The 16,037-nt window shown below is 26.1% G+C and overlaps 2 protein-coding genes across 2 annotated transcripts; both read right to left on the bottom strand.

The window, feature by feature from the left end:
• Nucleotides 1-143: 143 nt before the first annotated feature.
• Nucleotides 144-8,382, bottom strand: LOC113561302 (lon protease homolog 2, peroxisomal-like). The gene is made up of 16 exons (XM_026967640.1): nt 7,944-8,382; nt 4,950-5,034; nt 4,694-4,874; nt 4,522-4,634; nt 4,296-4,452; nt 4,069-4,210; nt 3,807-3,984; nt 3,565-3,746; nt 3,349-3,496; nt 3,055-3,258; nt 2,878-2,986; nt 2,660-2,811; nt 2,368-2,598; nt 2,105-2,287; nt 1,926-2,036; nt 144-382 (listed from the first exon to the last, which is right to left on the bottom strand). The coding sequence occupies exons 1-16, from the start codon at nt 8,033-8,035 to the stop codon at nt 263-265; spliced, it is 2,388 nt and encodes a 795-aa protein (XP_026823441.1). The 5' UTR covers nt 8,036-8,382; the 3' UTR covers nt 144-262.
• Nucleotides 8,383-11,540: 3,158 nt separating this feature from the next.
• On the bottom strand, nt 11,541-16,016 carry LOC113560866 (valine--tRNA ligase-like). The gene is made up of 18 exons (XM_026966977.1): nt 15,882-16,016; nt 15,610-15,814; nt 15,294-15,540; nt 14,941-15,169; nt 14,696-14,875; nt 14,495-14,619; nt 14,264-14,409; nt 14,059-14,175; nt 13,758-13,992; nt 13,567-13,689; nt 13,396-13,503; nt 13,183-13,342; nt 12,844-13,121; nt 12,570-12,767; nt 12,386-12,500; nt 12,160-12,326; nt 11,868-12,020; nt 11,541-11,797 (listed from the first exon to the last, which is right to left on the bottom strand). The coding sequence occupies exons 1-18, from the start codon at nt 15,985-15,987 to the stop codon at nt 11,717-11,719; spliced, it is 2,973 nt and encodes a 990-aa protein (XP_026822778.1). The 5' UTR covers nt 15,988-16,016; the 3' UTR covers nt 11,541-11,716.
• Nucleotides 16,017-16,037: the final 21 nt, after the last annotated feature.

Raw genomic sequence — 16,037 nt, 5'->3', positions numbered from 1 at the left:
ATCTATAACATCAATCGAGTTATATATTTTTTACAATATTTGAGAAATATTGTTTTTCAAGTTAGTTAATGTAATAATAATTGAAACTACAACTTCCAAAAAGTAAAATATTATATTTAAAAATAGGTAATGAATATCTTACATTTGTCCATTTAAATTAATTAAGTAACTTATAAATATTAAAACATGTATCTTATGTATTACATGGTATTGTTTAAAATAATAAAAATATAAATAAATAATGGTTTGTAATATTTTAGGACTAAAGTTTACATGTTCCCATTGTTACAAATGATGGATTTTGCAGCATTGCCAATCCTCCAGGAAAAACAATATCCAATACTTCCTCTATATGTTTCACTGGAATAATATTTATATCCTCCTAAAACAAATTATTAATTATTTATAAAAAAAAAATCAATATATACACTAATAAATAAAGGTTCTGAGTAAAAGAAATGAACAATTTAAACTCGAAAAGTGGAGTTTTGATATTTTTAAATTGCTCAAAAAAATTATTTGGTAAAAAGGTATCTCATACTAAATTAATAAGCAGTTTATTGAAAAATAGCTCAAATATAATTAAATATTTTAAAATTTATTATCTTTACAATGCTTATACGAGGTGTGCTAAAAAAATATACGGACTAACGTCATAAAAAAAAAAATGTATTTTATTTATAAGTTACATATCAGGGTTCCCTTCAAAGTACTCTCCTTTTTCTAGCGCACCTACTTATCCCAAAGGTGTTTGCATTTATTGAAACAGTCCTGGAACACTTCTTTTGTAATAGCCTTTGTCACATTTACCTAAATTTTGATTTAATTATGAATTATCTCCAATCTTCTTTCTTTTGAGAATTTTTTTAGTTTAGATAAACATAAAAAAGTCACAGGGAGCCTTGACAAAAAAATGTTTATCTTTTTTTGAACAATTCAGCAGTTTTCCACAAAGCTGGCTATGATTACCTATTTTGGTCATACATCATCAAATGTAATATAAATTTTGCAGCAATGCCGTACATCTTCAATTTTTTGGTCAAAATATCTTAACAAGATCCAACTGATATCTCACACTCTTCAGCAAGCTCACTGATGGCCAGACGCTGATTTACCCATATTAAGATATTGATTTTGTCAATTTGTGGGTTACAGTGAACATGGAAGGACACGAAACTCATTGTCTTCAGTTGACTGTCGGCCATCTTTAGCACGTCCATGCCATACATTTCAAGCAACATAACTGTAAGTCATGTTGAGCATACCAAATGTTTCTGCCACAAATTTTCCTAGCTTAACACAATATTTGACAGTAAGTCATTGCTCCTTTAAGTTATTCGTTGTAAAATCCAAAATACAAAAATATCACACTTCACTAAAAACCATATGGTTATCCGATGAATAAAGTTATTTGTAATCGGGAAATGGTGTTAACATCAGCTGATCTGTACAAACCTAGCGACACTAAGCATAATTTCTGAACAAACCTCGTTTAAGTATTTTAAAAAAGCTTTAAGTCTATGTTTATTTCAAACTAAAAAAAAAAATAATAATTAGATAGATTAAAATATGTACACATAAATATTCAATATTCCCATTTTCTAGTATTTTAATAAATTTCTTCAAAAGTAAGGGAAATGTCGTCTTTACCACCAAAAATACAAATAAGATTAAAAATGCTACTAGAACAACACATGATGACTAGCACAAAAAAAAAAAGTAACTTATTAATTTAAAACCAAAAACATTACTTGCTTTCCTTAATTTAAAACTGATTAATACTAGCAGGGTTTGTAAAATTGATGTTATGGAAAAAAATTATATACTTGGATTCTAACCATTAATTTAAAAACACGTCGCACAAATTTATTTCTTTTGAACTTTTAAGAACCAAAAATGTTAAATAACATGTAAAGTATACTTACTCTGATGTTTTTGGGTATTTTTTTTATATCTTTCTGGTTAAGTTCAGGTATGATAATAGTTCTAATATTTGAGTTGTGTGCCGCTATAATCTTTTCTTTCAGGCCACCTACCTTTAAATGCAAAAATCAAACATTTTACAAAATTACTGATTGAATACAAAATTGAATATATTACATACAGGCAACACATATCCACTCAATGATATTTCACCAGTCATTCCAATCATTGGCCTTAAAGGTATTTTCCAGTAAAGAGAGATTAATGCACAAGCAATTGAAATCCCAGCAGATGGTCCATCTTTTGGAATTCCTCCGGTAGGTAAATGAACATGAGCGCAAAAATCATTTATGTTAACTTCATTCTATTTAATAAATAAAATTATAATCTGATAAGTTGGTGATTTTTGTTATTTGTTTTACTAATAAAAATAAAGTAATTTACGTTTTTTACAAATGATTGTATCCAATTCTGTGCAATCATAACCGATTCTTTTAGAGTCTGACCAGCTAGACCAGTTAGTATTATACCATATTTCTCATTTCTTGAATGCAACTTAGTTGCTTCAATAATTTGAATTTTACCACCAACTGGGGACCATGATAATCCAATGGAAACACCTACTTTATTACAACTTTGTTCTACCAATGTACTTTTCACATTATATAATTCATTCTGAAAAATTATATTTTATATTATGAATTCCATACAAAAATAATTTTTTTTTAGTCCTTACATCAAGAATATTCAATAATATTTCTGGTGTGATCACATAGTTTTTTATTTTTTTATTACTATTTTCAACCATGTCAACAGCAATATAATGACAAATAACTTCAAGTTTACGCTGCAATTCTCGTACACCAGTTTCATTTGTATATTTTTGAACTAATACAAATTAAACACTAATACTATTAAATCATTCTGTAGATAACAATAAATAAGAAAACATACTTATATCTTTTATAGTTTCTTTGCAAATAGTTATCTGTAATTCATTCATATTGTGATCTTTAAGTATCTTGGGAATCAAATAAAGTTCTGCAATTTGCATTTTTTCATCCTATAAAATTTATTAAAATATTTAACAATTAAATATTTTAATCATTTATTTTTATTAAAATAATATACTTCTGTGTATCCTTCCAAATAAATTATCTCCATTCGATCACGTAATGTCTGTGGTATTCTAAAAGCACTATTAGCAGTTGAAATAAACATTACTTGACTGACATCAAACGGCAAATTAACATATGAATCGACAAACGAGCTATTTTGTTCAGGATCTAAAACTTCTAATAATGCTGCAGCGGGGTCACCACTTGAACCTTTATACTAGATAATATTATAAACAAAGATGTATAAATATCAAAATATGTTAAAAAATAATTTTTAAATTAAAATAATATTATTTTTATTTCTAACCATCTTATCAATTTCATCCAATAAAATAACAGGATTATTTGTTTTTGCTTGATTAATAGCTTGCATTATACAACCAGGCATAGCCCCAATATATGTTCTTCTGTGTCCTTTAATATCAGAATAGTGATTTATTCCACCTAATGATATTCTAAAATAAAATAAACTTGTTTGGTTGCTGTTTATAATTATATTAATATTTATGACGATTAATTATACCTTTTAAAAGTTCGATTTAACGAATTAGCAATGGCTTTAGCAATAGTTGTTTTGCCAACACCGGGTGGTCCAACAAAACAAAGTATAGGTCCTCGCCGATCTGGGTTCAATATTTTTACAGCAATGAATTGCAGTATTCTATTTTTGACCTTATCCATGGCATAATGGTCTAATTTTAACATCTACAAGCATATAAAAAAATTAATTTTAATTTAAAAATTAGTATTTCAATAAATATTTACATTTCTGGCTTTTTCCAGATCTAAGGTTTCTTCTGTACGTTTGTTCCAAGGTAAATTAACAACATATCTGATATAATTTATACATACAGAATAATCAGGATTGCTAGTATTAATTTCATGAAGTCTTTTAAATTCTTTCATAATCTCTTTATGTATTGGAGTTGGCATGCCAGAACCTCTAAGAAATACATTTGATAATAAAATAAATAAATATTAATATATTATTTTAAATATCTATATATATTACTTAGATTATACTGACTTAATTGCTTTAAGTAATTCATGTAATTCATGTGAAGCGGGCATTTTGAACATAACATTATTTTTTCCAGCAATATCATTAAGAGTTATTGAAGGAACTGGAATTAAACCAGTTTTTACAGAATTTGAATATTTATTTTCTTCTATAATATAATAAACAATATCCATAATATTAAATTCTTCAAATTTAAGCGTGCAATACATAAAAAAATATTTAACATGACATACTAATTGTTTCTCGTTTTAACCAATCTGTAACAAATCTTAATATATCGTTTAAGTTTGTAGCTCTAAGAATTACATAGGCATCATCTGGAGTTAAGTGAATAAAAGATTTTAAATAATAATCAACAATTTGATGCAAGGGAAGTTTATTAAATAAGATCTGTAAAGTAATAAGAGCATTAGGTAATATAATAGATTAACAGTCAATTTAAATTATATTTGCTCATGCCTTTAAAGATTCTTTTGCAAATACTTTTGATACGTTTGGTTCAGAATATGTCAAATAGTCAATCAACACTTTTTTAAATTCAGCTATGAGTTCATTTATTTCCTTTTCGTCACCTAAATTAAGATATGTTTAGTTCATGATTTACAGTATGCATTTATACAATATTAATTACCTTGGAGGCTTTTAAAATTTTCAATTGTCATGATTTTATTAATTTGTAATGGTTCTTCAGCTATCTTTACATCCAATTTAAAACGACATATTCCTTCAATAAACAAAAAAAAATCTTCAGGAACAGAATCAATTTTAATTATACTTCGAACTAGACCCACGGTTCCAATTACATTGTCAACCTAAAATTCGTAAATAATATTAATAGGTATCTACTGTCATTTGTATTTTAAGTATAAATTATTAATATTTACTACCTTTTCAAAATCTGTTTTTGGTATTACACCAATATGTATTGATTTTGAGTCATGATTAGTTTGAAGATAATTCAATAGATTAGAGCTGAAATATAGTTAAAATTTGTTTATCAAAATGTATTTATAATATGTCTTAAAACTTAAGAATGACCAATTTAATAAACTAAAACAATCACTTCTTAATTTTTAATATATGTATTTTAGTTATTGGTATACTAATCTACGGCAAAAATAAGATAACATTATTTTTGCTTTTTCTTTAATGGTTAAAACTTCAAGAAAAATGAAACAACTTAAAAAAAAACAATCATAGGTTATAAAGGATGGTCTTATAATTGTATGATTTTTAGATTACATTTGTTAATAAAAAATGCTTATGCTAATATTTATATTTGTAGCAGGCAGATTTTTATTAATAAATTATCTTTAGATCCCATTTAAAGCATTACACATTTATGCCAGTTGCTAATTCTCAAACCATCCTAGGGTTATTATAATATTATGGTAGATACCTAGTCTTCGAGGGTGAACTGAGAATTATAGAACTCAGTATTCTAGAAAAATAAATGGCCTAACCCATTTTATACTGGCCTTTTAATTTATCAACTATACAAATATATTTATTTTATAGGAATATCTATTTTTCCTGTAATCTTTTACAATTATATACTCATACATCTTGTTAAACCTTTGAAAATATATTAAATACCTTTTTGAAATTTTAACAGTAATTAAACAATATGCCTGATAAATTAAGTTTACAAAACAAATAAAACTTATATTAACTATTTAACTTGTCAAAAGTAATTTAAATAATTATAAAAATAATAAATCCTTATTATAGTATATACTAATATACTTAAAGATAGCTTTTAAGTTAGACAATATGTATATTTAAGTAGGTAAGCACTTTTTCATTTAATCTGAAGTCCACAATAGTACATATTTTTGTTATGTTTTATGTTATATTTTTGTTAATTATTATCTACATATATATACTATAAGTACTTAAGTAGTTTTTAGTACAGATTTAAGAAGTAATTTTCTTAAAGGCAATGATTTTAGTTTTTTTAATAGCGCTTCCAATGGCGTCATTTGGATCGTGCAGAGTATACATTTGCGTATTTGAAATCCAATATTGTAGTAATTTGGCTCACTTTATAAATTGATAGTAGTTTGCGCTTAAAGTGGCCTGCTCTATACGCCATGCGTATTAAAAAAAAAATTGAAATGACACCACTGAGTGCTCCAATTCTTTAATTGTTTATAGTCATACCAATGTTTGTCTATAGACCAGCATATTCTTGGCAATTTTTTTTTTTTTTAAACATGTTGCACATATAGAATATAGTTAGGTACATCAAGGATTGCTTATCACTGTATTATTGCATATATCATACCAATTTATACTGGTTTTCAAAATTTAATAATAAAAAAAAATTTTTTTTTAATTTTTTTTTTGTTTAATCATTGGAAAATATATTAGGTAATTAAATCAGAAATCGTTTATATTTTGAGAAATATTATTTTCTATATTTACTTAACATAATTAAGTCATTTAATCTATTTCTGACAATAGAAAATGATAAATAAAAAAGACTTTTCACTAAAACAATTGTTAAGACAGTAGAAAAGTACATTCTGAAAACAGTACACAAATTGGAATACCTACACACATTATCTTTAAAATGTTATTCTTTATAAACATGATAATTCAAACCTTATAGGCATTTTTAATACTCTAATTTTAAAGCAAGATATGAATATTTTAAAACACATTAATAATAAAGAGTGTTAAAATGCTCATCTCATTTAAAATAAAAAAATATTATAAAATAGTAGGGTTAAATAGACAATGTTCTTATATTTAAATTTGATGATAGATCAATTTACTGTAAAATTAATCAAAAAAAGAGTGAAATGGATTATTTAAAACGTACAATGTAGTGTGTTATGCGTTAGTAAGATGGACATGATACATGTAGGTGTTGCGTTAGTTGATATAATTGGTATAAAATGATTGCAGAGGTCAACAACAAATTGCTATAGTAAACCAAAAAAAAAAAAAAAAATGGTATACTTTGATTGAAATAATAGGCAACAATAATATTGGACACTTTTGAGATATTTTGAGTTCTAGACCAGCGGTTCTTAACCTTTTGTAGAACATCGACCCTCGATGAAAGATTTTTAGAAATTGTGTATTTTTTCTAATTTAAAAAAAAACTGCAAACTATTTAATAGTGGTACATTGTATCAAACATGTAGCCCGCATGCTCATACGGCCAGCAAATGCTTTCAGTGTTTTTCTCGAAATTAAAAAAATTATTAAAAATCAGGAGATTAATGAAATTAAAATGTTGAAACGTCAATATTTTCAAAAAATGAACTTTACAAAATAGGCTCTTTAATTTTTTTTTAAATAATTAAATAAAAAAATATATTTTTTAACTTTTTTACCAAAACATTAAAATAAATTAAAACATGAAATATTTGTGGTTCTTATCCATGTAAATCTTACTAAAAAACCAGAATATTATGATATCTCCGTTATTTCAGGAGATATCGCAAAGGATAAATCCTCATAGGACACCCTGTATACACATATTATAAGTTTTAAAGTTCGATCATAAACTTTTGATGTTAATATTCATACCAACTCAATAATTGTGGTTTAAAACTGTTTTGTATTTAAAATAAATGTGTTAGTAATATGTATCGTCAAATGTTTGGTAGCCCTCAGCCCAAGTGCCACATATTATATTGAGTTAACCCAGCATGCTACAGCACACTGGCACACCTAGCCAATCCTGATAAGCTATATCTCATAACACATAAAAAAATAGATTGAAGCAAAAATCTTATAAAATAACTATAAAAATAGTCATTTATAAATAAATAGATAATTAAAAAATATCTTAAAAATATTAAAGTACATTAAAACTAGGTATTGATTGTTTATTATTTTTAATGTATGATATTATGTATTCTTACTATTTTTCAACTTGTAATCGAATTTTCAAAATAAAACCAGGAATCAAAACTGGTGTTGTATAAATAATAGGCAATTCGTTGGGGATATCCATTGTTCCTTTAAGATTAACAGAATAATAAAATCTTAACTGTTAAAAGTTATATTTCCAAAACGGTAATTTGTCATTCGTTATATGGAAAGCAAAATATTTAAATAAAACAAGTAACTACAGAAACTGAGGAACATTCAAATCACTAAAAACCACATTGCATAAGAAAATAGATATTTCAAGTACACTGAGCACTGTGTCAAGACTCGAGAACAAAATACAAAAACAAATAACTAAAGTAACAATGAACAACTTTATGCTGAAAAAGATTTAAAATGTAAACGATTGAATGAATAGTATTATAATGCTGAACCGCTGAAGGCAGAAAGCAAAATATTATGTATCGTGTTCTTCGGTCACGGACCGTCGACAAATCATTCTTATACTTCTCTGATAAACTGATAATTGATAATAGCATTTTGAGTTGCTATAATGGTGCTAACTTACTATAGTACATAATTTGAATCTATATATAGTTCTTAACTTAACCTATTCGATTTGGTGATGGTGTTTATCTGTTGGGACATTTGAGATTTCCGTTTATAACGACCTTTTAACCTAAATTAACGTAAATAAACTCACAATAATTTTCTCATATTAATTACCATCTAAATCCAATTTCCGATGTCTAACCTATTTATGACATATAGATAACTTACTCGCTTTAATTTGGAAAACATATCGTTTATCTATTATTTGTATTATTATTTTTTTATTTTTCTGTCTTCCGGTTATGAATAATTTATGATTATGTATTTTAATGTATACATTTTATACTGCAATAATACATTAAAAAAAAAAGGTGTTTTTGGAAAGCCAATTTTTTTATCCATATTTCAAGAAAAAAAATTGAAAATTTCAATGGTTTATAAATAGTTTAAAAAAAATTCTAAATATTTTGAAATTTAATCGTAAATAGATAACGCTAATATAAACATTTGGTGAAAATTTCAAGTATTTACAATAATTCGTTTTTGAGTTACAGCAAAATCAAAAAATCGATTATGTCGAAAAGTGGTTATGCGTAAAAATTCCTTATTTTTTGAGGGTTTTTCTGACGCTTTTGAAAACTACTGTATTTTTACTTTTGACCTCCACCCCCTCAAAAAAAAAGTACCAACTAGATAAATTTTCCTTTCAAAGAGGGGCTAACCGCTGAAGTCAAAAATCAAAGTATTATTACTACTCCAAAACGTGATGACAAACACAAAAAAAAATTAATAAAAAAAAAAATACACATCATTGTAGTATCAATACATATACATTCATAACTCCGTTCAAAATCTAAAACTATAAAGTATAAAGCCAGTAATAGCTTATTATGCAATTGCCAAATGTATAATTTAATATTTTGACAAATGTATCCTAATAAAACTACTGTAGTAGTTTTAGGCTTTATTTAATAAAAAAAATTATATATATAGTGTTATATTTTAAGGTAGTTATTAGTATTACTTATGAGTTGTTTGTAATATTGTGTATCGGTGTATTCTTTGAATTTGTGAGTTTGCTTGATCTGTTTCTATTATTATCTATTTCTAACGTAGTAGATATAGCGATTGGGTAAGGTAAAAAAAAAATGTTTTTTTAGCGTTTCAAGAATCTATACATTTATGCTATATTTTTATAGTGTTTTAATTATTTTTCTTGGAAATCTAAACTTATCGTCGGAGCAAATAGGGGACGGAGATTGAGTCTTCTCTAGTTTGAGAGAAGTCTTTATTTCATAATGACGAGTGGTGGGACTAAGGTTTATTACGAGTACCTATCTGAATTAGTTGATTTATTTTTATTGCGAGTACCTATTTGAATTTTGAGACCATTCTGGTCGTGTGTAATGGTTATGTAACTTTTATAATAACGGACTTATTGTCTAACTGCGTGTGGTAGTTATTATTCTGTGGTTTAAAGTTTAAACTGTACGGTTGTTTGTGATTAGACTTTGTATTACGTTTAACATACGAACTAAAGATTTAGTATTTTAGTTAGTTGTTTAATAGCAGTCGTTTAAATACTGCTATCGGGAGCTATTAAAGACAACAATAATAACAACAACAATAATAATAATAAAGCGGAGGTCCGTGTGGTCTCTACGGTGTCCTAACCAGGGGGTTGTAACTTGTAACTCTATAGGATGGAACCATCCAATATTTTTTTTATGGTCCTAACACATACTATATTATTAAATCTATACAGCTGCTTTCAAAACAACTAATGGCTTTATTAGTTCCATCTATCCCTCCACTGCTCACAGTGAAAATCTCACTCTCCACACACTTACTCTCTTTTTCAGCATATACACTGCAGAAACTTTCATCAATAACTAGCAGCCGCGTATTTTTCACTTTACACTAATAACCACGATAAAGTTTTCGTCTTAAGTGACTCTGTAAGTGTCTGTAAGTGCAGTTAACTCAATAACGGCAACATAGCCACATAGGTACATATTAAATGCAACCTCATTTGAAGCATCAAAAACATAATCCTCATAACCAATCAAATTATCAAAATCGTGTAGATTTCCTCCCATATTGGCATAATTGAATAATTCACGGACACTGAATATATCCACACGTAACATATGAATAGATACAATCCATGCCTTAAAATTAAATGGTAAACTCTATTCAAAAATCAACTAAAAAATCGTCAGATCCCTAATTAATCATATCCAACACCAGAAAATAATAATTCATTGTCATAATGTCAGCTAAATACAAATTGGACATACAAGTCACAAGACTTACATTGGTATTTTCATCTTATAAGGAAACCTAACTAGGTAACTCATGTGTGAATATTGAACTTATTCTTTCGAATGTCTTATTAATACACTTGAACAAAATAAAACACTGACACCATCTCATCTGAAGAAATATTCAGTCTCAGATAAGAATCATCTATAGATTGAATGTTAAAATATAGATCAATGAACGAGTAGATATAGTTTACATTTAAACAAAATATTTTAATGATAATAATAGACTAGAAATTAACAACTAACAAGTTAACCTATTACATTTATTTAATTACTATGACTTTTTTTAACAGTTCAAATTTTCGAAAAGAAAAAACCACATAAATTGTAAACAATTTATTTAGCACAAAAATATTGTATAGGTAACAAAATGTCAAAAATGGGATGCATGTGACAAGATGCTGTATGGCTAATTTCATGTCTTTTTTTATCTTATTACCATATTGATTAAGGCATTTTTGTCTGTCAGTTATTTGTGTCATATACTTAAATAGATTATTTAAATTCTATCATGAATGGATTTTTAGAATTATTTCCAGTAATATTTAAATAGTAATAATTCATTATTTTATAGTTAATTTAGGCGATTGTGTTTCAAATATTTGTTTTTAAATTGTCTATACAAATATGACAAAACAAATACAAAAAATATAATTTAAAATAACTTAGAGTTAACTAAGCCAAAACTTTAATAAGTAAAAAGTAATAATCAGTCTGTATAGGCAGATTTTGGTAATAAGTAAATGCTCATTTAAATTAATTACAAGAATTGTTAGTTAATTTGGTAACTTTATTATATTTATAGAAACAATAATTTTCCTGCCTACCAAGGTCTTATCATAATTTGAGACAAATTCTATTCAGTCTTCTTCTTGTATACAGACTATTTTGTTGAAATACCTTATTTTATTCATTGTTAAAATTGCCTATTCGGTTACTATTTCTTTATCCTTGATAGTTTTCATGTACACGCTGATTCTATTTATTTCTTCCAACAATGAATGCAACTAAATAATTAAAAATGTATTAGATATATGTTTAATAGATATATATCAAATCTTGGATATTATTATGTACCTTATCTTCTCTTGTTACTCTTACATTGTCAGTATTATTTTGAATATTTTTACTTAATGAAAGTGATTTTTCGATTTTCATTACTTGTTTTTGTAAACGTTGACGTCTTGAATTTAAAATACTATAATATTTCTTGTATTCTAAACTTCCACCCTGAAAAATACATTTTCTTTTTAAAATGTTTACAAATTTTACAGGCAGGTAATTATCTTCATATAAATGTTATTTATAGATTATAGGTATGTATAGTATATTTAAGATAAACAAAACATTTCAAGTGCTGATATAATACCTTTAAAAGAAGATGAATTTCAGTATGATCACCAACTATGTCAGAAATAGAATGCAACTTTAAATTAGAGTTCTCTTCTAAGAAACATAATGTTGTAGATCCTGATAAATGTTGAATAATATCTTCATACTTATGTAATAATTTATGGCATTTTGAATGTAGTATAACTAAAAATAAAATGTATCATATAATTTTAGATTAAAAATTGAATATTAACTTATAATACTTTCAGATTGGTTTTTGTTAAAATTATTTATTGATCGAATTCTACGTATTGCTGTAATTATATCTCTCACTATTCTTATATCAGCATCTAACTGTTTATTACACCATTGCATATACTAAAAAATAAATATACTTATTAAATACAGATGTGTTACATAGTATACAATATTATATAATAGATATACTTCAATTGACTCAGGAAACTTAGTATATGCGATTTGTGTTTTATTTTTTCCAGGTAAGGCACAATAAAGAGTTTCTGATAAAAATGGCATAACTGGGCTCATGAGTCTAAGAGATGTATCCAGAACATATAATAACACTTTGCAAGTTGTTTGAATTTCTTCATCAGTACCGTGTTCAAACGTAGGTTTACATGTTTCCTAAAAAATTTTAATTTTGTAAATTAATTTATTAGTCATTACATAATTGAATAAAATATGCTAAAATGATTTATACCAAAAAAACATCACAAAACTCATTGTAAAAAAATTTTCTCAATTTAGCTGTAGCAATGTAAATATCATAATTTTGGAATGAGTTATTCATTGTATGAACACAATCTCCCAAACGACTCAGTATCCAAAATTGCATTATGTTAATGGGAGCCAGTGACATATAGTCATGAACTTTTTTCTCATTCGCCCACATTAGTACAAATCTTGTAGCTTGCCATACTTTATTACAAAACATACGGTTCTGATAACATTCGTTCACATCAAAGTGAATTACTTGATCTACAATGATTTACAGAAATAATAAATTTTATATTTTGTGCTTAAAATCATTTTAACTTACTTTTGATGTTTTGAGAAACAAGAGTTAATCTTAGGGCATCTGTACCACACTCTTTAATACCATTTGGAAATAGTTTTTTTTGTCCCACCAAAGCTTTTTCTAATTCATCATATGATATTGTACCAGATTTAGCATTGGCTTTAACTTTGTTTTGTAAATCCTAATATATACAATGAAACGAGTTAAAAATAAAATAATTATTTTAGTGATTACCTCTAATGAAATTCCATTTATAATATCTTCAGGATCAACAACATTTCCTAGACTTTTGGACATTTTTCTACCATGACTATCACATATCATACCATGCAAAATCACATTCTAAACATATAAAAATGCTATAACAATTCTTAAGTGTAAATTATATATTTCAATAAATATTACTTTAAAAGGAAGTGATCCTGTTAAAAATGTTCCTAGCATCACCATTCTGGCAACCCAAAATGTTAGAATATCATGTCCAGTTTCCATAACACTCAAAGGATAATATTTCTTTAAATCTTCAGTCTAAAATAATGTGCATTGTAATTAATACTAAACATTTAATAGTTATGTTCAATATAAATATTATTAACCTTGTCGGGCCAACCAAATGAAGAGAATGGTAGTAATGCTGAGGAAAACCAAGTATCTAATACATCTTCTTCCTGTCGAATATCTAAAGTAGACATTTCTTTTTCCGAAAGTTTAATTTTAGTTCCAATTTTTTTTTTAGCTTCATCTGTATTATGAGCAGATATCCAACCATATTTAGTTTCAAACAATGGCAATCTATGTCCCCACCAGAGTTGTCTAGATACACACCAATCTCTAAAAATATATTTATAATTTTTAATCATGCTAAATACATATTCATATTTTATTTAAATTATATACTTGGAATTATCAAGCCACAAAAGCCATTGATTTTGATAATGACTAGGTTCAATAGTTAATTTACCATTTCTAAATGATTCTGATGCTTTTTGAGCCATTTCTTTGCAGTTAATAAACCTTAAAAAGTTAAAAAGAAACAGTTTTAGATGTTAATAGAAATAAGGAATAAAAAATAAACTAAATATATACAAAACAATTTTAATACCATTGAAGTTTTGGTAAATGTTCTATTATATCACCAGTACGGCTACAAATAGGAATTGACATCTTATGTTCTTTTGAGTCTCTTAATAAATTCATTTGTTTTAATCTTTGGATTATAATAGTTCTAGCTTCATATCTTGGTAGACCCTAAAATTGAATATTTAAAAACAATACAAATATATTTCTATACTTCTACATAAATATATTAGATTTATTATTCATTGTAATTTACATTAAACTCATCATATTTGCAGTTAATATTTCCAGATTCGTCAATAACATTTATAATAGGAAGATTGTGCTTGGCAGCTAACTCATAATCAAAAATATCATGAGCAGGAGTTATTTTCACTGCCCCTTAAACAAAAAAAAAAAAATGAAATATTTATAAAATTTAAGTATTAAATATTTAAATCCTTCTAGATAAAAATACCTGTTCCAAAATGTTTGTCAACAGAACTATCATAAATTATAGGTATAGTACATTTTCTAAAAGGATGCCATAGTTTTACATCATCAAGTCCTTTATACCTAACATCATCAGGGTTTACTGCAACTGCTACGTCTCCAAGTATAGTTTCTGGTCTAGTTGTTGATACAACAATTTCTTGATCTAATAACCAGTAAAAAATGTATTTTAAACTAATAATTTAATATAATTATAATGTAGATACAAACCAGAATTTTGAAATTTGTAAGCAATGTCAGTGAGAATTCCAAATTCTGCCGGCCTATTACTTCCTGGTAAGCTAATATAAGTTCTTCCTAAAATTTCTTTATGATCTATTTCAATATCAGAAACTGTAGATTGCAAAGAACAACACCAATTAACTAATGAATATTTTCGGTATAGGAGTTTACTATCAAATAATCGTATAATAGCTTCATTAACAGCTCTGCTTTGTTTCTAAAAATATATTTTTAGATTTAAATATTTTTAAAATAAATTATAAAGAACATATTGGATATTATGTTAAACTGTTAAAAAAGACAAGGGATAAGTAAATCAAGTACCCATAAAAATTAATTACTTCATCCATTGTGAAAATTTCTCTGTTCCAATCTAATGTTACACCAAGATTTTTTAATTGATTTCTAATAATTGATATTTTGTTTTCTTTCCATTTTATCACTTCTTGGTTAAAAGCTTTTCTACCAATATCATGTCTGTTGATATTTTTTTCAGCAAATAATTTTTTTTCTACAACTACTTGGGTGGCAATACCAGCATGGTCAGTACCTGGTACCCACACTATATCAACACCACACATTCTGTGCCTAATTAAAAAAAAAAAAAAATGTTTGACAAAAAGAATAACTAAGTTAAATTAAATTTAAATTACGAACCATCGAACAATAATATCCTGAATAGTGGCTGTAAGTGCATGGCCCAAGTGCAAAGATCCAGTGATATTTGGTGGTGGCAATATGATGGAAAAAGTTTTTGGATTATCAATATTATGATTTATACTATTAAAATTTGGTGATAGAATATTTTTAGACTTTTCAACTAATTTAGGTTCATACTTCATGGGTAATATTTGATTTTCTCCTGAAAATATTAAACCTTTAAACTTCAAACAAAAATGTAAAAATTGTGTAAAACTTTATTAATTTACCGTGTTTAAAATCTATAGAATAATAGTAACATCCAATTCTTTTGTATTTATTCAGATGTTTGCAATAAAATAATGTAATTTTCATATTACTTTTAACAATTAACATTATATTAGTTAATATGTATTATTAAGAACTATATAATTGATTTTAAATTA

Source organism: Rhopalosiphum maidis, chromosome 4, assembly GCF_003676215.2.
Source record: "Rhopalosiphum maidis isolate BTI-1 chromosome 4, ASM367621v3, whole genome shotgun sequence".
NCBI classification, from domain to species: Eukaryota; Metazoa; Arthropoda; class Insecta; order Hemiptera; family Aphididae; genus Rhopalosiphum; species Rhopalosiphum maidis.
Note: the sequence above shows the minus strand (reverse complement) of the source record. Positions and strands in the feature narration are given on the sequence as shown.

Bases quoted from the DNA above. Each gene is read 5' to 3' on its own strand.
- LOC113561302 (XM_026967640.1), bottom strand. From the start codon at position 8,035: ATGGATATCCCCAACGAATTGCCTATTATTTATACAACACCAGTTTTG. The intron at 4,635-4,693 runs GTAATTAATATT...ATCTTAATTTAG, and splicing joins AAATTTTAAAAGCCTCCAAG to GTGACGAAAAGGAAATAAAT. The intron at 3,497-3,564 runs GTATAATTAATC...ATTTTATTTTAG, and splicing joins TTAAATCGAACTTTTAAAAG to AATATCATTAGGTGGAATAA.
- LOC113560866 (XM_026966977.1), bottom strand. From the start codon at position 15,987: ATGTTAATTGTTAAAAGTAATATGAAAATTACATTATTTTATTGCAAA. The intron at 15,541-15,609 runs GTTCGTAATTTA...TTTTTTAATTAG, and splicing joins CAGGATATTATTGTTCGATG to GCACAGAATGTGTGGTGTTG. The intron at 14,620-14,695 runs GTATTTTTATCT...TTTTTGTTTAAG, and splicing joins TGACAAACATTTTGGAACAG to GGGCAGTGAAAATAACTCCT.